This window comes from Hydra viridissima, unplaced genomic scaffold (genome assembly GCF_058129835.1).
Source record: "Hydra viridissima isolate aposymbiotic clone 2 unplaced genomic scaffold, HvirCarnegie_v1 scaffold_2, whole genome shotgun sequence".
NCBI classification, from domain to species: domain Eukaryota; kingdom Metazoa; phylum Cnidaria; class Hydrozoa; order Anthoathecata; family Hydridae; genus Hydra; species Hydra viridissima.
In genome coordinates, this window is record NW_028324301.1 from 3,707,492 (window position 1) to 3,730,322 (window position 22,831).

At 28.9% G+C, this 22,831-nt stretch overlaps 3 protein-coding genes and 1 long non-coding RNA gene across 10 annotated transcripts; 2 read left to right on the plus strand and 2 right to left on the minus strand.

Annotated features, from left to right (window-relative positions):
- Nucleotides 1–1,182: 1,182 nt before the first annotated feature.
- LOC145185986 (uncharacterized) lies at nt 1,183–3,295 on the minus strand. The gene is made up of 5 exons (XM_090078409.1): nt 3,045–3,295; nt 2,503–2,787; nt 1,765–2,115; nt 1,567–1,673; nt 1,183–1,491 (listed from the first exon to the last, which is right to left on the minus strand). The coding sequence occupies exons 1-5, from the start codon at nt 3,112–3,114 to the stop codon at nt 1,294–1,296; spliced, it is 1,011 nt and encodes a 336-aa protein (XP_089934535.1). The 5' UTR covers nt 3,115–3,295; the 3' UTR covers nt 1,183–1,293.
- A 40-nt stretch (nt 3,296–3,335) lies between these two features.
- Nucleotides 3,336–5,314, plus strand: LOC145197984 (synaptotagmin-9-like). The gene is made up of 3 exons (XM_080073985.2): nt 3,336–4,391; nt 4,653–4,788; nt 4,889–5,314. The coding sequence occupies exons 1-3, from the start codon at nt 3,654–3,656 to the stop codon at nt 5,194–5,196; spliced, it is 1,182 nt and encodes a 393-aa protein (XP_079930111.2). The 5' UTR covers nt 3,336–3,653; the 3' UTR covers nt 5,197–5,314.
- Nucleotides 5,315–6,328: 1,014 nt separating this feature from the next.
- On the minus strand, nt 6,329–18,725 carry LOC145186856 (solute carrier family 2, facilitated glucose transporter member 3-like). Of its 7 annotated transcripts, none has more exons than XM_090078416.1 (14): nt 18,666–18,725; nt 16,356–16,469; nt 12,639–12,769; nt 11,893–12,017; nt 11,634–11,767; nt 9,896–10,040; nt 8,777–8,832; nt 8,462–8,593; nt 8,014–8,124; nt 7,792–7,899; nt 7,596–7,671; nt 7,173–7,300; nt 6,923–7,082; nt 6,329–6,701 (listed from the first exon to the last, which is right to left on the minus strand). In XM_090078416.1, the coding sequence occupies exons 2-14, from the start codon at nt 16,461–16,463 to the stop codon at nt 6,682–6,684; spliced, it is 1,434 nt and encodes a 477-aa protein (XP_089934542.1). In that variant the 5' UTR covers nt 16,464–16,469; nt 18,666–18,725; the 3' UTR covers nt 6,329–6,681. The 7 variants fall into 7 exon arrangements, with proteins under 7 accessions (XP_089934542.1, XP_089934543.1, XP_089934541.1 ...); XM_090078417.1 differs by lacking the exon at nt 18,666–18,725 and adding an exon at nt 16,610–16,915 and having other exon boundaries at nt 16,356–16,465; XM_090078415.1 differs by lacking the exon at nt 18,666–18,725 and adding an exon at nt 16,610–16,728.
- Nucleotides 17,276–21,273, plus strand: LOC149891609 (uncharacterized). The gene is made up of 2 exons (XR_016449751.1): nt 17,276–17,412; nt 19,474–21,273. It is a non-coding gene; the product is annotated as an uncharacterized LOC149891609 (long non-coding RNA).
- Nucleotides 21,274–22,831: the final 1,558 nt, after the last annotated feature.

The window sequence follows — 22,831 nt, forward strand, 5'->3', positions numbered from 1 at the left end:
ACTATTACTTTTGAAAATCGGTCTAACACAAGCGAAGCCATAGCTATAAAAGTTTGATCAATAGAGACAAGTATTATGGAACAAAATTTATGCATCAAATGTGACAACTCTTTTGGAACGGAGGTTGTATTAAAAAAAAATTGACCAAAAATATTTTTTTTGATTGTGTAGATACAATGGAGTTTTATATATATATATATATATATTTTTATCTCCTTTTACGTCACATCAGCCATGGGCAGCTGTGGACGGCTGTGGAGTTTTATATTTTTAATTCATTGTTCCTGGTGAATGATCAATGAGAACTCTCTTATAAAATGAGGCGCTTCAATAAATTAAATAAATATGAAAAACACAACCATAGCTTTACAAGTTTAGCTGAACGAGAATTAAACTGGTTAAAGGGTGACTTGAATCAGAATCCGCACACTGACTCTCACACAGCATTCAGAGATGGTATGCAAAAAATAACTTTGTCAAAGTTTTCAGTGAGAAAACGAAATGTGAAAAAACGGAAAGAATTTTCTAAATTAACGCAAAACAAAAGCATTTAAATTAAAAAAAACTGGAAAATCTTGATAAAAAGTGCTTAGGAAAACCAATATGATTGTCTGCTGACCTGAACAGATCTAAAAGATCCAATAACTTTGAAAAAAGAAAATATTACTTTTCATAGGAATGAATTGAAACAGTTGAAAAACAATCCTTTATGCTTCATTTTGATTTATAAATCTAAATCTAAATGAAGTATAACAGAGCAGCCAGAATATATTACTTATACTCAATTACATATTTAAGAATAGGAGTTTTAGGTCTAAAAGTGGACGTTTTAAGACTTGACGTTTTTTATTGACCAAATAATTTTTCGCGAAATCAACAAAATTTTGCTCTAATTTTTTAAACTAATTTTTAACAGATAAAAGTTCAATATTTAATTTTTTTTTTACTTGAAATGGAAACTATAACGACCAACGAAATAAAGCATAACGACCAACGAAATAAAGTATAACGACCAACGAAATAAAGTAAGGCAAAATTTGAGTATGAAGTTACCACGAGTGTACTGTGATTAAAATGCAATCTTATCTATGAGTTTCATAATTCTTAAAAGTTTACTCTTAACCCATTTTTACTTAAAAATTTCTGTCAAAATTTACATTTAAAAAGAATAAACAACACTAATTAAAAATTATGAATGTTGCATTTTGGTGCTCTATTTACATTGATACAAATTAGTTATGCGTATTCTACGTCTGTTAATAAATGTTTAGACTAAATTGTCAAATTGCTTTACTACCATATATGATCGGGTAAAGGCACTTCTTCTTCACTTAAAAAACGCTCTAAATTGCTTTCATCAGAGTTTTTTTTACTTAAATATCTTCGTATGAGAATGCCGGCCATTGCTGTGCCAAGTATAGCACCAGCAACACCACATCCAACAGCAACTGCAAACGCTGAATGATGTGAGTTTTTTTCAATAACTTTTACCTGAAAAAGAGAAATCTCAAATCAAAAGCATAAATTTTAAAGAGCGATTAAAACCAAATAAGAATTGGAACATACCTTTTTACTAGGTTTTCGATCCTCCACAACTGTATTTTTTCCCTCGAGTAATGTACTATCGTCGTATGTAGTGTTTTGGCAAATTCCACCAAATCTCCCGCAACCTCCTTCACAGAAGCATATTACATATTTATATATCACGTGTGGGGCTTGATGAAAAACATAGAGAGAAAGAATTTTAAAAACAAGCAAAAAAACCTGCATTATAGTAGCAATAATAAATCTTTGTATTCATCTTATTTTCCTCAACTCCAAAAGGAAAAGCTATTTCACTATGTGCATTGGTATTTCCTTGATCTTCATCATCCCATTCAATGTATTCAGATACTGGTGTGGTTCCTAAAACTGCTTGACATTCTCTTGATTTATAAGCAATTAAATAAAACGGAAATTCTAAGGGAAGTTCGATTGGTACGCTCTTATTACCTTTATCCATGCAACAGTAGTAAATAAGAGTGTCCAGTTCATACACCCCTTCTGGAGTATAACCGTTTACTGTATTTCCACCATCTAGATCCTCCTGGTTCTCATCATCCCAAAACACCCAACCTAAAAATTACTAATTGTTATCACATTGTATTTTTTCATGTTTTCTATATTCATAGAAATTGAGTGAAAAATTTACTGGTGTTAAACTTTAAAATACTGTAACACATGGATTTTAACTAATGTTTTAAGCAATAGATCTTTTTTTTATAAAAAAAGAGAGAATATCTTTAATGGTATATAAAGAAGTTTAGATATTTCACATATACGTTTTTCTTAAGGCGATAAGACTTAGTTGTCCCTGCAACCGTTTTTACCTTTTCACGGCCACAGCGCAAAAAAGTTCAATTTGTTAAAAAAAAAACTTATATTAAGTTTAAGGTATTATAAAAAGGACAAGCTAAGCTTAAGGTATTATAAAAAAGAAAATTGTTTTTATTTCTTTAATACCTTCTACAAAACCTTTCGGGCAGCTTTTTCCATACTTGTAGATGCAATACTGACCATCTGGCCACCCAATATCTACTTCTTCAAACAAGCTTTCTTCTTTTAAACAGAACTCTTGTCTAACACCGTGTTCGTTTACTGTCCCTGATAGATGTAGAGATACAGAATGTTTATTGTTACTGTTGCTATCTTCAGTGTCATGATAACGTAATCCCTGTTTCCAAAACTGTGGGCAACCGCTAATAGGTCGCGGTAATCCATAACTTCCGGATGGCCACTTCATAATGCCTATGAGTTACATATAATGAACTTCCCCGATTACAACAGTTTACATAATATTTTATATAATTTATTTGAGTAAATAAACAATTAAAAAAGTTAATAGTAACATAATTAAAATTGACAATATTAATTTAAACATAAATTAAAATTGTTCATTTTTCCCTATATTAATTTACAATTTTATTTACATTATTATTTTAGTATGTATTTTACAAACAATTTCATAAATATTTTAATTCAGAAATAATAAAAATCCTAATAACCTTTTATGCTCCAAAGTTGCATGACTATCCATAGAAAAACGATGGCTAAATTTATGAGGTTTATACGCATACTTCATGCGGTATCATAATTGTTTGCAGTTCTTAAGTTTACAATTGAGATAATAATATTGCAAGTATTAATTATTTTTTTAATAAGAAAATGTTATCTTTTATAGAACTTTAAAGCTGCATTTTAGATTTGAGAGCTGATTTTCAATTTGCAATGCGCACTGCATTCATTTTCAAAACACATTAGTGCGTGTAATTTTTGGCGAAATTAGCTGAGATCCTGGACACACGTTGCGCATTTTTACACGAGAGAGTATAGCAGATTTATAGGATTTGTGAAAATTTTAAAAACAAAAAATTTCTTCGAGTTTATTTATAAAGTTTGTATTAAGTTTATTTTAGGAGTTTGTTAGGGCTAAATGTTCGAGAAAAATGATAACAATAATTTAAAAAAGATGGTATTGCAATTAAGAAATAAAACTTGAAAAAACTAGAGAGGTTTTTAATACAAATTGAAAAATTAAAATTGTATTCATAAGTTACATTGAAATGCATATCGCACCAATGTGTTGAAGTGAAATTAGAATCTTTTCTTAGAAAATGGTCGAAAAGGAGTTTAGTAGCTTGAACAAATATCTCATGGTTTGGACGATGCTTTGCGTGACTATGGGGCTTCTTTTTTGGATTTTTAAAAAAATTATGTCTAAAAGGGAAGAGTATGTTAAACAAATAGCACTTGCTAACCAAAAAAGACACGCAAAAGTCGCCATAATGGAAGAACAAGAAGTGATGAAAACAAACGATGACAACGCAGCAAATAACACTGAAATGCGTAACGACACAAAGCAATATACTCATTATCAAGAGTTTTTACCTGATAATTTATGGAAAAACTTTTCCATAACTTGTGAAAATAAAGATATTCAAAAATATGACTTATCTGGTGAGAAGAATCCAGCACAAATTGAAGTTTTAATTTATTATCAGTCTTTTGTTAAGTTATTTCGGACAATAATATTAACTATTAAGAACCTTGAAAAGTTCATAACAAACGATAGCAACAAAATAAGAGTTAAGGTAATGCTCCGGCATTTAAATGAAACGAAGTATTCCGAGTCATCTCAACTATATCCAATGGCGGAGACGGTTCCTGTTAAAGAGAGTTTTTCGTTTCAAATGGAAGAATTAGATTTCTGTGGGTGTGTTTTGTACATAACAGTGTGGAGTATAGATGTCTTTTATCGTGAACTTCTGTTAGGTGCAATATCTATTGACTTAAACTCATATAACCATACTTTAAAAAAAACATTATATGGAGATATCCTCCCAGTTAAAAAGGTTCGTTTGTATTTGAAGACCACAGGGGTAAAAACGGCAGAACCACATTTTTATTATAAGAATTACCTTGTAAAATAGCAATTTTTGTCCAACTTTAAAAAGTGATCTCGAAGCTACAATAATGAGACTGCCCTTTTTCCTGTGGTCTTTGTTTAAGTTTTTTTAAAAAAAAAATTAGTAAATAGGAAAATTAAATTTAAAAAATTTGCTCCTCAACTTTCTATGGTGTTTTACATGCTCACGTGATTATCCAATTTTTAGGATAGGAATGTTTATGGTCACCTTCTTATTTCACTTTGCCACGTACCTTCAGTAGAACGGCTAACTTGTGTAGTTATTAGTGGTAAAAATTTAACAGGAGACGCAAATAGCGCTTCAATTCTTAACAAAGCAATAAGTGAGTGTTGATTTTATTAGCGAATTGTAACAGTTTTTTTTTCAAGGACTAACCAATCAGAATCATCGTTTAATACTTTTCTAACTTCTTATCTTTTCAGACCCGTATCTCAAAATTTCACTTCTTAATGATGGGAAAATGATAAAGAACCACAAGACATCAGTTTCAACAGAAACACGTGATCCTGTTTTTAATGAAATGATCGAGTTTTACATTCCTCAAAGTCAAGTTATTTCATCAGATATTCTTGTTGTAGTTTCTTATCAAGATGATAAAAACTTCAACGAAACTATTGGTAAAATTTTGATAGGATGCCACGCGCAAGAGGACGGCTACGATCATTGGCGTAAAACAATAGAACATCCCGAGCAATCTTCTGCAAGGTGGCACCCTATAACGAGACATTAGAACGATTCGAGCAATCTTCTGCAAGGTGGCATCCTGCAACGAGACTAATTAAATAGAATAAACCTTTTTGATATCTTTTGTAAAAAACTTCATTTAATAAAATAAAATAATTTCATAATATTTAAATTATTTCATAAAATTTCATCGGATGACTTTGAAATAAAGTCACATATCAAGATGTACATATTTAAATATTATTGAAAGGCATAGTTGAAAATACTTTAAAACCAATAAAGCAATGTTCAAGGTTTACAATGCACAATTTCCCGTTGTAAAGTTGAGAAAATAAAATCTTTGACTCATTTTTAAAAACAAAACAAAAATCAAAGCTTAAGATATTAATCAAAGTTTTGCTCATATACCCATAATAACCGCATATTTTTTGAAATTTTTTATTGACGCTTTACAAAGAATGTTGAAGGAATATTGCTTATGTTATATATTGCGAACCTTATTTATTTTTTTACACGCAAACAAATCCAATCGTATAACCACTTGTTGGATACACAAGTCTAACAGAGGACGACGGACGAGCAAAGAAAATGAAACAATTTTTGAGATTTAAATTTTAGAGAAAATTGCGAACTTTAAAAATAAAACATTTCAAAAAAAAAAAAAAAAAAAAAAAAACAGCCTCAAGTTTAAATTGTGTTGATGCACGATTATGATTCATACTGAAGTACTGAGTTTTTGTAAAGACTGTTAAATAAGAAAATGAAACTATAGCAATTGAAATTTACGAAGTTATTGTATAGTTTGGTAGAATGTCTATTGGCTAATATTCAATCTTGAAATCTCATTCATTTATATTCCAGTATAATCATTATATAATCAAATAATTAAGTAAAGGGTTCATGGCTCGTGAATGTGATTGTTCTGTCGATTACATTTCAGATTATTTTTGCCCAGTATAAATATCAGCAGCAAAAGAGTAAATTCAATACAAAAGTCAAAAGTCTTCTTCTTTATAGTGACATTCTTTGGACTAATTGAAACTGTCTTCATCATTGCCAAGCATTCCTAACCTTCATATAGGAAGTATACGTTAGTGTTATTGAAATAAAGATATTAGATGTTATTTCAATAAAGTTTAAATCAGTGAGACAATCCTAGAGAACATAGAGAACTCGGATTAAAAGTGCTATTTCACTCTAACTTCAAAGGATTCATATTGAAACAAAATTTAATCAGATAACCTCCCGAAATATAATAAAAATACAACTAAAATGACATATAAACTCTTACTTATATATTAAGATACATATCATATTGCTCTTTGATAAATTTTAACCAGAAGAAGGGGGATAACAAAAAAGAAATTTAAAAATACTTAAAAAATACTCTAAAAAGAATGGCGCTCAAAAAATCACCCCTCAGTAAATTGAGTTGCAGTTTATAAAAAAATAAAAAATAAAAAAGATAAAAAAAAAACTTAGACTTCAGTCACTTTAAGATTTTAATCGAAGATGACTCAACCAATTGAGTTCACCACGATGATTTTTCACCTAAGTACGCAAACGGAAAAAAATTATAAAAACCTTTAATTAATCTTAAATCAAACAAATGTCAAATGAATCAAATACTTGTGTAATTAAAAAACGGTTAAGTTAGTTTTTGTTAACAAAAACTTGAACGACGACTGTTACATTACACAAATAAGGAATACAATAGCGAATTCAAATTAGTTAATATTAGTAAAAATATCAGTGTGATGTTAAACTCAAACCATGCTCTGCAACGTCAGTAGAAGTGTAGTTGTTTTTTAAAACGGAAGCGATCTCAGCGACAGTTCGGCCTTTTGTTTCTGGAACGAAATAGTAGGTGAACAGGAAGAAGAAAACAAGCAGCACTATGAACGGAATGAATGTGTAAGGATGGATCTTTTCCTAAAATAAATTTAAAAACTTTAGTTTATTAAGAAAAAAACACCTGAAACGATTTTTTAAAGAAGTTATTTTGCAAAATACAATTGAAACCTGCATTATTGGAAAAATAAGCGAAACAGCGAAATTTCCGAGCCAGTTGGTTGGTCCAGCAACACTTACTGCTGCAGATATAGTTGTTTGTGTAAACAGCTCTCCCACAATAAACCAAGGTATAGGCCCTAAGAAAAAGAAGAAAAAAACGATAACAAAAACTTGCGTTTAAAATTTAAACAAATACAAAACTTCGATTCTAGAGAAATTGCCGATACATTGAGAGCAAATAAATTGGCACTGAGACTAGTAGTAAAAAAAGCAGTTTTGTAAATTTAGTAAAATCTTCACTTTTGCATTTTGTCAACTTCATTTCTCATACTCGCAAGAAGAGTAGGACATGAACAATCCTACATTAATCTTTTCTTGACATGCATAAAATAATTTATATTTTAGTAAAAACAAAGGAATTTTTTGTCAAACCTGGGCCAGTTTGAAAAGCTATAACACTTGCTAATGTTGAAATCACTGCTAATATTTTTGCCCATAATGCATTTTTCTAAAAGTAATAACTTAAATTAACAAATAGATCATAGTGACTTTTTACTCAAAATTTAAAAAGATTAATATAAGTTTTTACAAAAATTGTACAGTTAAATCTATTAGTACCAAGGAATACCTCATAAACAAAAACTAATGACACAGTTACTATTGAATACCATAGGATCATCCCCCCTAAACCAACCAACATCAACTTTCTACGACCACAAACTTCTACTAAGAAAACCTAACATTAAATTTAAAAAATATTTTATGAAAATCTTTTTACTGAAAACATAAGTTGAAACACAGATGATTCATGAAAAGCAAACAAAATGCATAATATATAAAGCAAACTTACAGTTATAACAGTCATTATAACACTTAATGCACCAACACCACAAGTTGCTTCCTGCCCATTTTTATTATCAATGCCAAGTTGAATGAAAAGTGATGTAGAATATGACAAAACCTTAACACAAATAAAGAAAATTTTTAAAGATATTTTTAAAAATTAATTTTAGAGGACCAAATAGTATGACTTTTACTATTTAAATTAAAAATTGCCAATATTCAAGTAGTTTTTCCATTCAACATTATTTTCAATTAAGAAAATCTTCAAAGCTTCATAAGTTATAACAAAAATTTTATTTATGTATGCTATAAAGTTTTTAAAATTTTTACTATTCGATTTTTTTTCATTTTACTTTATAAACATTTATGTCTTGTTATAAAACTTAAATAAAATGTAACATTTATATGCTGCATACAAATTTATGAATTAAAAAGTATAATTCAAAGGAACTTACACCACCGATACCAGAGAACTGCTGTGAAAGTTGCATTACAATACTGATGATTAAAGGCTTACGATAGCTTGGATCAGTTACCAGTTCCAAAACAGTGGTGTGTTTTGTAGCAGAATCCTGTTCAGCATCAAGCTAGAAAACCATATAAAAAACTTTTATAAAAAAGGTGAGACCTGGAACAAATAACAATTAATTCATAATTATATATGTACAAATATGTTCATATAACTATATTTATGCTCATATAACTGCATATATGCTCATACAATTAAATATATACTCATATAAGTACATATGCATAAATAAGCAGTTTACTTTTATCTCTTTAACTTCATCTGCAACATCATCGTATCCACGGAGATGCCTTAAGTCTATATTACAAATACTTGCATAAAAAAATAACAATATTAGGAATTTCAATCATTTTTACCTATTAATAAGTAACTCCCTCTGTCCAAAATACAGCCACATGAGTAAGATAAATCAAAAAGATTCATCATAAAGGTAATATTTCTTTCAGCAGTTGCATGACCTAGATTCAATTGCTCCAACAATGAATAGTTCAATGGAAAAATTGGAATTTGACCATTCATTAAATAACAACCAGTAAAAAGAAATAGTAAAAATTGTAAAAAAGACATAATGGTTTCAACTCCAGTAGTAGTGGATAAAAAGGAGTATCAAAAAGTTCTGATTGAAATATAATAAATAAATAAAAATAGTGCTTTCTGCCGTCAAGTCAAAGTGGCCTGGTAATCATATTGAGAAATGCAAAACAATTTTTTTTTCAACAGGATAATGCAAAGCCTCATATCTTAGGAAATGATCCGGCTATTGTTTCAATTGCAACCATAAACAAGTATTCAATTAATTTATCAACCTCTCAACAGTCTTGACATTACCATTTTAGATTTGGAATACTTTCTTGCTATACAAAGCGCTTACTATTCTACAAATCCATCAAATATTGATGAAACTTTGAATTTTGTTGAGGAAACTTTTCAAGTAATGCCTAGAGACACATTGAACAAAGTTTTTTGTCATTTCAAAGCTGTATGATTGAAACACTAAAAGTAAATGGAGAAAACAATTAAAAGCAGCTAAATATAGCTAAAGATCATTTAATGAATAAAGGAATGCTGCCTATTGCTCTTAAAGTTCATCAAGAAGCATTAACCAGGGAATTTATTGTTTTAAATGAATAGATCTTTTTTGTTATTGAACAAAAAATGTAAACACTTACATGAGCTCTCTCTCTCACACACACAGGTGATTCACAGACATGTTGTTTTCATTTTTAAAATTACCTCATGCCTTTTTTAATCATTTGGAAAATTGTTGGAAAAACATATTTTAAAGAAATTGGAACAGTATTTTGGAACAGAGGGAGTAAAAAATAAATCCCTTTTTCAAATCTAAAACTTTGAATCTTACTCCTGATAGCAGCTAAATCATCTTTTTTATTAACCAACAAATATCGCGGACTTTCTGGACAGAAAGGAAGTAAAAAAACTTGAATTACAGCAATAACAGCTGTCATTCCAAACAAATATGGCCAGCCTGAACTGGTACCTAAAATCTAGATACAAGTTATAATAAAACTATTATAGGTAATGGTATCTTTACAATATATTTTATTGCAACATAAAAATATTAGAAAACAATTTTAAAAAAGTTTCTAAAAATAATCTTGTTTCTTAACCTTGTTTTTTACACTTATAGATATAAACTGAATAAAAATTTTATACTGCTTAATCACTGCTATAAAGTTAAAAACTACTTTTAAAAAACTATAAAAGTAAATAACACTAGAAGGAAAAATCACACAAATATTTAACTTTTGAGTTAAGGCAATATCAAGTAAGCAATCTTGTCAAAAACATGGATAATTTTCTTTGAGCTTGAAACTTGAAAGTGCAACTTATATGGGGTAAAAGTAAACACATTTCACTGTCCAGAAATTCAAATCTTGATATCCAACTATGATGTCTGAACTTTGAAATTGTTGAAACTGATGTTTTTGTTAAAATGTGAGCTAAAAAATTGCTCATTAAATCTTACCCATTGGCAGCATCCACATGAAATGCCTTGCATAACTTTTGATTTATTTATATTTGAATTTTAACTCATTTTTATAGTTTTTGTCTAAAATATAATACAATTATTACTAAAATATAACTAATATAAATATTAAATGTAGGCCTTATTACCACCAAAACTGACTAACTTTTGATGGTGATAAGGCTCACATTTCATAATCATATTAGGTCACATGGTTTAAAGACTCTCCATTTACATATTGACAAATATTTCTCCAAGGTTGTGAGACAGATTAACATAATTTAAGAATTAGTTATGTTAATTGTACCTAAATATGACATTTTTTTCTTTTAATATTAGTTGCATCAAGCAGTGTATTTTTTGTGGGAAACGACAGTGTACTTTTGTAATTGCTTAAACAAATATTTTTAATATTTTGAAAGGGTCTTAGGGTCATTGAAAGGAACCCTTTTGCGGAAGATTTAAAGAAATTCCCTCCTTAGAATCACCTTTTAACTCAAACAATAGTCAAAGACATGTGTCAAATCCAAAATATTAATTGCTTTTGCAGAGCATAAACTTAAACTTTCTTCAATGAATAACTTAATTTTTATAAATATACAAAAATTGAATCATTAATTGAAGAAATTAAAAATTCCAATTTCGAATTGCCCCCAAGTATTATAAATAAAAGTTGCTCTTGAGGGACTGAAGATTTAGTAAAAATATATTTAGACCAATAAGTCTGCTGGTGGAAAATGTTTTGCACAAAAACTGCTCAAATGAGATAATTAATATTAGAATATCAATAAATCAAATGTCATGCAAGATATTTGCATAAAAGTTTATCTACTTATAAATATAGGTACTAGTTATAAATCTGATCACTGATTAAATGCCATCAAACATCAATTAATATCTGGATATAAATTAATATTCGGATATAAAGATACAAAGACAGCATCACAAGATATTTCCTATATATCTTTGTATTCAAATTAAGATATCTTAGAATCAGACAGTATTTGATCAGTATTAATTATCAGACAGTATTTGATCAGTGATAATTTTAGATTCTGTATATAACATTTTGATTAATCTAATATAACAATCATTATAACAAGATAATTACTTGTGGGAGTCCTAGTATATTTGCTAGTAGAAGACCTGTTACTATACCAAATTGATTCAATGTACCAAGTGAACCACGTAAATTAACAGGTGCAATTTCAGACAAATATATTGGTGCAATAACAGTGTTCACACCTTAAAAAAAAAAAGAAAATTATTAAATTCAAATTATAATTGCCAACTTCATTCAAAACAAGCTTATTTATATGAAAACAAAAAACTGTTATCCAATTATATAGATGCATTTTTAAAAGTAATACCTGCATTCAATCCCAAAAGTATACGACCTGTTATAAGTAGTCCAACAGAGTTGGCATATTTGGTGAAACCAAGAAGCAATCCACCACATATTGCCAGGACATTATTTAAAAGTAAAGCATTTTTCCTGCAAAAAAAAAAAAGAGTAAAACTTCTGTTAAATTTGCGCCACGTAAAAAAAGAAGAAAAAATATAACATTTATTAGAATATTACAGTGTTGTCCATTATAAAAAGTTATGTAAACTGGATCAAATTCTCATTAAATTCCATAAGTAACAAATCAATTTTAAAAAAGGTTCTAGTACTAGAAATCTGACCATACAAGTGTATTTATTATAATCAAATCAAAACTGTACTTTTGAAAAATGACCATGGATGATAAAACTTTGCATTAATTTGTGCATTATGAATGTCAAATTTGTTTTAAGAAAGGATTGAATGTGTGCTAGAATCTGATTTTCCTCTGCTCACCTTGTTTTTTTAAACTGGATGGGTGAGGGGAACAGACACTTTTTCAAGTACTGCACAATTTGGTAAAATTTGAATAAGCTATCTACAATCTATAAAATTTTGCACCAAAATTTTAAAGTACTTGAGAAACAGTAAAAAAGTTCCTCAAAAAAAAAGTTGTAAGGATTATGATTAATATTACTCTTATAAAAAATCATAACCTTCAAAAAAAAAAAAAATCAAAATGCAAGTTGAACTTTACATTTATTAGTAAACCAGTTAACAAAAAGTGTTTACCTGCCAATTTTACCAGCAATATGTGGTCCAAAAAAAGCTCCAGCCATACCACCAATAGCAAATATAGCCACAGCTAGCGGCCATAGAAAAGACTTAAAAGATTTCACATTTTTAAAATGTTCGGCTAAAATCTAAATGAAAAATATGTCTACAAAAAAAACCCAGAAAACCAGAAAAGTTTTAAACTTAATTAGATTAATTAATTTATAAATTCCTTAAATAACTGTTTAAATTAGTATGTTAATAGCTGTAATTTAATTTCTTATTTTGATCATTATTTGTTTATTGAAATAATTATAGGAGAGTGGTGAAAAGTGGGCAAGAAAGAAGTGGGACCACTTATCATTTTGGTCTTTTTGGACCAAATTTATGCACCAGAATGAAACATTTATTGTTACCAAAACCTCATAAATTACTTCCTTCCAGTGTTTGCTAATCATTAGATTTGGCTGTAGTTGAAAATCTTTTAAAAAAATATTATGACTTTCATCTTATGTTTATGCATCTGCACAAACTGAAATTTCTATTTGGTCATGACTGTTCCAGTACTCCTCTGATTGTTCCAGTACTTTCTTAACTACTCAAAAAACAAAGAGTTTAATAGATTATACCACAAAAAAACTGTAGAAAAAAAAAAAGCTGTGCTATGAAACATAATAGAAGTACAGTTTATCATTTCATAAAATTTGTTTTTTCCCAATTCTTCACTGCTATAGAATCTTATTCCTGTATGACTGCAAATAAAACCATATAAGCTGATTGTGCATTCTCATCTACATCTTATATGATGAGTATGCACAGTTGGTTGATTGGGATCATAGTTCTTTTGTTAAACAATTACATGAAAAATAAATAACATTTAAAATATTTCAAATATTAGCAAATGGCCAACCCTTAGATTATGGGTTGCAGTGTTTTTGCATCTGTCAGACAGCTCTACAAGGTAGCAGCATTCTGTAAGTTCTATACTGCCTAAAATATTCTAATAGACAGTTACCATTAACCAAAAAAATATTTTTGATGGGGAATGATTGATTCATCCACATCTTTTGGAACACTATTCCTATGTAAGCCCTCAAATTGTTGCAAATTTTATTTTAAATATTACTTGTATATTTCTCTAACAAAGTTCCACAAGTCTATAACAATTGTTTTGTAGCAACAAACTCTTGATTAATTTGTATGGGTAAAATCAAATAATCAGATATAATATTAAAATGATTTTCAAATGACTATTTCAAAAATGGACACATGTATAAATGATAAAAACAAGCAACTCAAGTGAAGATTTCTTTCATAAATGTGTTTACAGCCTCTATCTTGAAAATAATCCACAAAGAAAAGTTTACACATACAATCATTATAAACCAGAGAAGATTCCAAAATCTACCATATGTAATATAACAGATTGCATAGAATACTAAGATAAAGGCCATGTTTCACCATATGATTTATTTCACAAAGACAATTTGCTAAGAAACTTGGTTGTGATCAGTCTTTTGTGTCAGAAATGTTGAAAAAGTATAACAGCAGTAAAAGAAAAAAGATTCCAGAAAGAACTAAAGAACAAAAGCAGAAAAAAACAAACAATGCATGGTGATTTATATTACAAAGATATTGAATGAGTTATTGATGATGAATATTTTGTTCCAAGTGATCTCACTAACAATTAAAATATATATATAAAAAAAAACAAATACTTATATAAAAGACTTTTGATTGAAACACGTCATTTTGATGGTCATTACATATTCAGGCACAACTTCTAACCATTATGCTAAAGTAGTTATAAAATTTTTAGTTGTTCATTCTAATTGTTCCAGAAAGCATGCATATTGAAGACTATTGAAGTATTTGAACAGAGAGATTTAAAAAAAACTATTGAAATACTTTACCAACTCAAATCTAAATTATGCTTATTAAATTTATGCTTCAAAAAATGCAATCTTGAACCTGCACAGAGGCTATATAAATTACATAGGTCTCAACTTGATCATATTCATTAATACAGCCTGATTGAAAATAAAAAAATAATTTTAAATAAATTCTCTATTACTTTTTTAACTAAAAACTTTTACTATTGTTTAAGAGAGTTGTAATCTTTTAAAAAATATCCAGTCTTCATTCATTGTGATATATTTTGAATAACTATTAGCTTTTAAATTATTACTAAAAGAAACAAATTTTAAAATAACACAACTGATATAAAAAAATAACATGAATATAAATAATATGGCTTGGTTGATTTAATGATTAAAAATATATATTTATAAATAATATGAATTCAGAGACATCTCATGTTAATCATAAAACTTTTTTAGATTTGTAATCCATGTTTTGAAAGTAGTTTTATTTTTCCTCTAAAAAAGGTCAGAAATTGTAGTGCTATATACAAACTTCCATTGGGGGAAAACTTTGCAGGTAAAATTTTGAAAATTACTGTACATTAAAAAAGCACATGATTGAATCACTTAAAATGGTATTTTCAGAATTCATAGAATATAAATTGCAACAACTAGTAGAAATTTATTTTTTAGAACATGTATTACTAGGCCCTGACATATTGACATAAATTACCCCTTTAATAATGATGTAAATAAGTAATAAAAATTAAAATAAAGAAAATATAATTAAAACAAAGTATTAAGCAACCTTTTAACTTAAATAATTTTATTTATCATTTCTTTTTTACTTAAATATTACATGTATGTATGTATGTTTGTATGTATGTATGTATGTATGTATGTATGTATGTATGTATGTATGTATGTATGTATGTATGTATGTATGTATGTATGTATGTATGTATGTATGTATGTATGTATGTATGTATGTATGTATGTATGTATGTATGTATGTATGTATGTATGTATGTATGTATGTATATATGTATGTATGTATGTATACATGTATGTATGAATGTATATATAAAAAAAATACATGCTTACTTGATAAAGATTATTTACTACTCCTAAATTATAACCAAATTGTAGCATGCTTAAAGATGTGATCCATGATATAGAAAATAAAACAGACTTTTTATACTTTCTAATATTTGATTTCTCTTTGGAGATGTTTTTTAACAATATATAGCCTCTTTTTTTTGGCATAATTAAACTATTAGTCCACTTTCTTTTTAAAACTTATAGAATCAGAAAAAACCATTCATAATGAGCTTCTAAGTGCTTTTAATCTATCCTACATCAATAGACTAATTATATAAATCAGCATAAATTAAAATAATTATATAGAAGGAATGCAAATTAAATCTTTTATTGGATATTTTAAAGGCAATAAAATAAAAAGCTTTTCTTATTATTAATATTACTTATATAATATTACTTTTATATATATATATATATATATATATATATATATATATATATATATATATATATATATATATATATATATATATATATATATATATATATATATATATATATATATATATATATATATATATATATATAGATAGATAGATAGAATAGATAGATATATAGATAGATAGAAGCACTCTCTTAGTTTAAGCATGATAAAACGCCAAACCAACTTTATTAAGATAATTATCTGTCAAATTTTCATCGTTTTCTTTTAAAAAGAGATAAATGTTTACACTATAAAAGCTTTAATATGCTTGGAGTTTATAATAAACTTTTTTTGTACGAAAAGTTTTTATCAATAACAATCCAGATTAATTAATGATTTTTCACTTACTGAACCAGGAGCATTAACGACAGCAAGATTGTAGCCAAATTGGAGCGATGATCCTCCAAAACATACAACTGCAACAAGGACAAGTCGGATTGTTACTGCCCGGGACATTTCTAGCTAAGAAAAAATATATATATAATCTGTGGGGTGTTTGGGGTTGTATTTCCTTAACTGACCAACATAAAGATAAAGCAATTATAATAAAGCCCATAAGATTCCTTTAATAATTAAAAATAAATTTAAAACTTTGCACTGACTTAAGTAGATTAATTTGTGGTTCAACACGTGAAACGCAACAATCTTTCAATAACGCCTCATTAACGAATTTTTTTTTTTATATTTATTTGATTGACGTACAGTGACCACAAATAAAAACAAGCATTATATAATTTGTTTTTTTATTTTTTTATTTTTTTATTTTCGAAGGATTTTCTATAGCCAGATATTTTGTGATGCAATTTTTCTATAAATTTTACTAATGCTTTTTTAATAACAACTAGAACGAAAAATTGTCTCATAACAGAATTTTTAAAACTGCCATCATAGGTGACTTGGTTGCACATGTTTATGTTTTGTAAGTGCCGAAATAAAATATAACAAAAGTTATGTAACATTTTATTTCGGTAAATCTGCAATGCATGCCTTATTCAAATTTCGGTTTTCATAATACAATTTCAGTAACGTTTTCTCAATATCGGAATACGCTTCAATTGTTATTTATAAGCACTCCTGCAAAGTTGTAAAATCTTACGAGCCTGAAAGACCCAAGAAAACCGTTTGGTGCGGTGATTGGGTAGACCATTGATATATATATTAACTAAATATTTAACTTGCGCTTCCACAGTGAAACGATTTTTTTACCAGCCCAAGTTTGTTTTGCCAGCCTGAAATGACGCAATAATAAATCAAAGCAAAACAAAAACGAATTATTGTCAGTTTAAATAAAGCGGATACCAGCATTAAAAACTTTAAAAACATGTTTTACTATTTCTTACGGAATTTTTGTGAAGTCAGACATCTAGTTAATATATATCATTGGGGTAGACCTAATGGAACAATAGTATGTATTCATTTAAATCTAATTTCTAAGAAGCAGCAAGAAATTAAAGTTTAAAAGTTTTACTTTATATGACTTAAAAGAACCATAAATGACATCTGAATCTTGCATTTTTACAGCACTCAAAATTGTAAATTTGTATTAAACAACACAAAATAGACAAAGTTTATGAAAGATGCATTTGAAAAGAAATTCTAGTTTATAATGATCAATCCCATTTAAAATAAATATCTGTAATGGAATTAGATGTGTTTTTAATTGAAATCCATAACACAGCTCATTAATTTTTCTCCATGTTATGGTTGGGTTGTTGAATGTTTGATTCTTTGCCAATTAATATTGAATTAATGATGAAGTGCCGGTGTAACTTGCTTTAAACAGATTCATGAAGAAAAGTTTTTCCGTTCAATAAAGTGTTGCATAGTGAAGTGTTGAAGTTCCGTTCAATGAAGTGTTGTACATGATAAAAACCTGTATGTACTTTTGGCGAAACACTTGCTCTTATTGCAAGATAGGACTCTTTAAAATCTTTGATTTTTTTCTGATAGTTTTCTGTTAAAGTATTTCCAAAACATGCTTAAACCACTTCATTGAATTTCTTTAGAGTTTAAATGGTTGGTATTGTTTCAAATGCTGCATGTCTTTAGACAAATTCTTTAAGACAATCAAGTTTTTTTCAGGATTTTTGGCATCTTGGCTCTTCAAGCTGGCCTTCATGATAAGTTTGTGCTACAACTTTTAACTCTGCAAGCCATTTTGATACATCTGGCTGTGTTTTTTGAGGAACTTTATAAGTTGATTGACAACAAACGTTGTAAAGACATTTTAAGATGTCTTTGATCAATGCTTTGATTAAAATAACTCAAGCTCATAAATTTCACAAACATTATAACCGGAACTGAAACATCTGAAAGGTTATTTATAGTATTAAGATTTTTATTACTTCAAGTAATAAAAATATACTTTCTAATACTTCTGACTACACTAATCATTTATGCAATTGCTGACAAACTACTTCATGCCCACTTAATAGAAAACGCCTTGGAAAAAAAATTAAATTTGCATCATAAATTTTCTAACAAGAATAGGGACATTATTATATCGGATTAACAGAGAAATCCCTATTAACTTTTTCAATGAGGAGGTTGTTTTGTAAAATATTTACAAATCCAGCTCCTGTTCATTTTTTTTTATTAATTTAAACAAAGTGTCAACTCCGTTATAAATGAAACAGCCCCAAACAAGTACATTACTACCTTCACGTTTGATGATTGCTTTTAAAGTTTTTGTGTCCATAGGGTTTTCTTTTTCTTTTCCATACATTTGGTCTTTTTTTTTTTTTGAACTTTTAGCTCGTATTTACCCAGCAAGCACACAACGTTGAAACAACGTTGAAATAACGTTGATCAACGTTGATCAACGTTATTTCAACGTTGATTCAACGTTGTGTGCTTGCTGGGTACTTTTATCTGACCATAAAACTGATTTCCTAAATCTAGTGGCTTTGAAAAGTTCTTTTTTGCAAAGGCAAGACTTTTTTTTTTTTCTCAAAATGAAAGGTTTTTTTGTGACACGGGATTCATAAAACCCTGCAGAGTGAAGTCTAGATTGTATTGTTCGTTCAGAAACGTTCACGCTTAGTTTTTCTTACAATAGCTCTGGCAGAAATAACAGGCTTTCGATTTACTCCTCGTACAATAAGCTTATATTCTCGAGATGTTGTTTTTGGTGAATGGCCTGAACGTGCCGTACCTCAACACTAATTTCTTAGGCCTTAGGCATTTTGAAAAACTTTTGAAATAAAAGAAAAAGAAGTAGTTATTAAAATATTTTAAATTTTACGTCTGTAATCCCGACAAACAAAATCAAATAACCAGCAAAAAGATAATCAAAAAAATAAACTTACAGCACTAAATAAATCAATAGATATGAATACTTATGCCGTATTTAAAATTGCACTTTAATCTTAAATACTAAATATAACCAAACAATAACTTAACAACATAATTATCAACACAGAATTATTCTTTATTATCATCGTTACACATACTTATTTTTTTATAGCAATAAAGTATTGGCCGTTCTGTTTGGGAGCCATGGACCAAATCTAACAAACAGCGATAAGCTTGCAAAGTGGAGAGCGATTTACGAAAGGCATGTTTCTTGTAGCTCAGTTATCCATAATGTCTTGTACTTTTGAAACAGTGTGTGAGACAACCTCAAGAGGGTCTACCACCACACTTAGTAACTTCAACATCTAAGCATTGTGTTAAACTACAAGACATTTTTTTGCCACTTCCCGTCCACTTTTAAAACAACCCTCTTCTGTTTTAATATCAACTCCGGTTGATATTAAAATAGAAAAGGCCGGAAGTCAGGCTTCTGCCCTCTTCAAGAAGACAATGACTTGTGGTTTATGAAGCATACAAGAAGTAAAAGGTGAAGAAGCATCAGAGGGAGCTGGAAGAGCAAGCCATTGAGATGGATCTGATGCGAGCTCAAACTAAAGAATCGCGCCAGAAAGCAAAAGCAGAAAAAAACGGTCATGGTTTTTTTAACTTCTCTCTGATCATCCGACATCTTGTAAGTTATTGAAACTTCCATTTTGGAAAACAATAATAATTGTTAAAAAAAGGTTACAAAATGGTTTTGCCTCAATATCCTTAACCATGATAATTAGATAATGGTTAATATGCAGTGACCAAGGAGCTGTCAATTTCCTCTTTTAGTGAGCAAATCCCACTTAGATTTAATTTGAAACTTAAAGTTAGCTTGAAGTTTGGTTAGATTGCGGTTGGGAGGAATGGTATAGTTAAAATTAGTTTGAAGTTTTGGTTGAGTTACAAAATAAGTTGTATAGTTTTTGTTAGTTTCCATCTTCAAAAATGTAAATATCAAGTTTTTTCGACAGATGCTTCAAAAGCAGTTAATCACGGCAAGCTTCAACTTCAAATCTTGCATACTCAAATATTGGTGGTAAATAGATGAAAACCGAAAATTTTTAATGAGAATATATTTGCCGTGTTAAGTAAAGTATTAAGAAAATGCTGTTTTAATGTCTCTGCTTCAGTTTGTTTTCCTAAATTAACAGTTCAAGCTTTTTCATATGGTTTGAGTGTATTTTTAATTCTAATTTTTGTCGCACGGACTTGTAATATCATTAACTTCATAGTTAAAGAAGGGAAAATTAATATCACAAATTATTATCACAAATTAATATTACAAATTAATATCACAAGTTAATATCACAAGTTAATATCACAAATTAATATCACAAATTAATATCACAAATTAATATCACAAATTATTATCACAAATTGACATTTACATTTTTAACAAATTGAAAATTTAAAACGTTTCTGTGATGTGCTCTTAAACTTAGTTTTGTTGAAAGAACTCCAAACGTTGATTCCGGAGTCGTTTACGCATTCTTGCAGCTGTTCCAGATGACTCCAATTTAGAAATGATCGGATTTGTATCATCTTAGTTGACATCCTCGTCACTCAACTCTTCACCGTGATCTCCAATATGAATGCAGATATTGTGTAAGTTTGCTGCCTAGACTACCAACTTCGAAGCTTCTTTCGGATCCTTTAAGCGAAGTCTAACTTTCAAAAAACCAATTTTTTAAGACGCCAAAGATGCGTTCAACAACAACATTTTTTTTTTTTATACGAGCGATGTTAAAGCAACCCTTTCTCCATAAGGAAGGGAGCATCAAAGTAAATTTAAAAAGATTTAAATTCAAATTCATATAAAAATGTAACTTTAATAAAGTAAAAATATAAACGTAACTTGGTTTGTAACACCCCTGATGGTAACTTTTGTAATTTATGCTCAACGGAAAAATACCACATTACCACATTACAGTTGAACTGATATATATATATATATATATATATATATATTAGGGTGATCCAAAAAAACTTTTTTTTTACTTTTTGTTATTCCTAAGGTCTAAATGTGTTCATTTATGAAAGAAAATATTGTACCAAAAAAATCAGCCAAATCGGTTAATATTTAGAGGTCGCGCTGAGGTGATCTTTATACCCCTCTAAAATTGGAATTTTCAAAAGTTCAGTAAAATATTGACCTTCGTTTTCTGTGCACATTTCGGTTATTTACCGTTCGATTTTAATAAAATAAAAACGAAAATAAAGCTCTTACTACACATAATAATTTTTATTAAACAACATTAAACAACATTAAACAACAACAGCTGTTCATTGTCGCCTGGTTTGTTTAGCACTCAATGTTGATTTTTTTTGCATCTGGTAAGACAGCCCTGTTTTCTGCAACTAAATTTAGCACATACTTTTGCTGCTCTTCATCTTTTGTTAAGACAGCATTAAAGTCTTGTACTAACTTCACCCCTCTTTCGGCGCAATCATTAACAACTTTAAGAGACTTCACTACTTCTTTAGAGTCGGCATACGACTCATTGTTTTTCCAGTTTGAAGGATCTTCTTCAAGAAAGGAAATGTCAATATTTAAGAAATTAAAAAATGAAAGTGATTTACACGTTACAAAGTCCTCAAGGGATTTACTCATTACATTTGTAATATCTGCTAATTTCTTTGATGGCCTATAATTGTCTACGCATTGACGCTGAAGGGCAGTTATCATTTTTCTTTTAACTTCAATCTCTACATCATCACTAAAAAAGGCCAAAGATATAAGTTCTTCACTTTAATACCATAGATGCCGCTTCATTGCCTTGCTTGCAGCGGTCGCTATATTTTCATTCATTTCACGATATTTCTCAATATTTTTTAGAAAATCTAAATCATTAAATGGGGCCGAGGCACTGAGTGGTGCAGTAAACCACTGTCGAACATATATTAACGCAGCAAACATGCAAATATCTCTTACTGCGTTTAATTCATGTTGCACCATTTTAAACTGATCTCTAAATAACCATATTTTAATTGAATAAATAAGTTTTGCCATCCACCGAGCATGATGGAAGGCTCCAGGTGCTTTAAATCTTATTCCACTAGGAGGTTGCTCTCCTAAATATGTTAGACATAATTCAAGAAGTTCTTTATAATCATCTCGTGGTTGTGAGTCTTGAAAACATTTTTTTTCAATCGAGCCGTTTGAAAGATATCTTTCAGCTTCTTCATCTTGCACTGTTGGGTTAAAATCATCTTTCTTGATATTCTTCCAGGCTTGTTTAAATCGTTTGAAAATAGCAACATCTGGTCCGGACGTTGTTGGAAAATAAATTTTAAACACAGATCCTGCAACAATTTCAGTAATGTGATGACGACAAGCTAAATTCAATAATTCTTTTCCTAATTTTTCTTCAAGTAAATTACAAGCACCTTTCTCAGATCCTGTATTGCTAGCTGTGGTATCAAACGAAATGCCACAGAGATTATTAATAAGATTCGAAGAGTCCCATTCATGGAGGGAGGCT

Coding starts and splice junctions, on each gene's coding strand:
- LOC145185986 (XM_090078409.1), bottom strand. CDS start 3,114: ATGCGTATAAACCTCATAAATTTAGCCATCGTTTTTCTATGGATAGTC. Junction 2,788..3,044: donor GCAACTTTGGAGCATAAAAG/GTTATTAGGATT, acceptor TGTAACTCATAG/GCATTATGAAGTGGCCATCC. Junction 2,116..2,502: donor CCCGAAAGGTTTTGTAGAAG/GTATTAAAGAAA, acceptor AGTAATTTTTAG/GTTGGGTGTTTTGGGATGAT.
- LOC145197984 (XM_080073985.2), top strand. CDS start 3,654: ATGGTCGAAAAGGAGTTTAGTAGCTTGAACAAATATCTCATGGTTTGG. Junction 4,392..4,652: donor ATATCCTCCCAGTTAAAAAG/GTTCGTTTGTAT, acceptor TCCAATTTTTAG/GATAGGAATGTTTATGGTCA. Junction 4,789..4,888: donor AATTCTTAACAAAGCAATAA/GTGAGTGTTGAT, acceptor TTATCTTTTCAG/ACCCGTATCTCAAAATTTCA.
- LOC145186856 (XM_090078411.1), bottom strand. CDS start 15,748: ATGCCAAAAAAAAGAGGCTATATATTGTTAAAAAACATCTCCAAAGAG. Junction 10,041..11,633: donor ATATACTAGGACTCCCACAA/GTAATTATCTTG, acceptor ACTTGTATCTAG/ATTTTAGGTACCAGTTCAGG. Junction 8,833..9,895: donor TGATTTAGCTGCTATCAGGA/GTAAGATTCAAA, acceptor TTTGTAATATAG/ACTTAAGGCATCTCCGTGGA.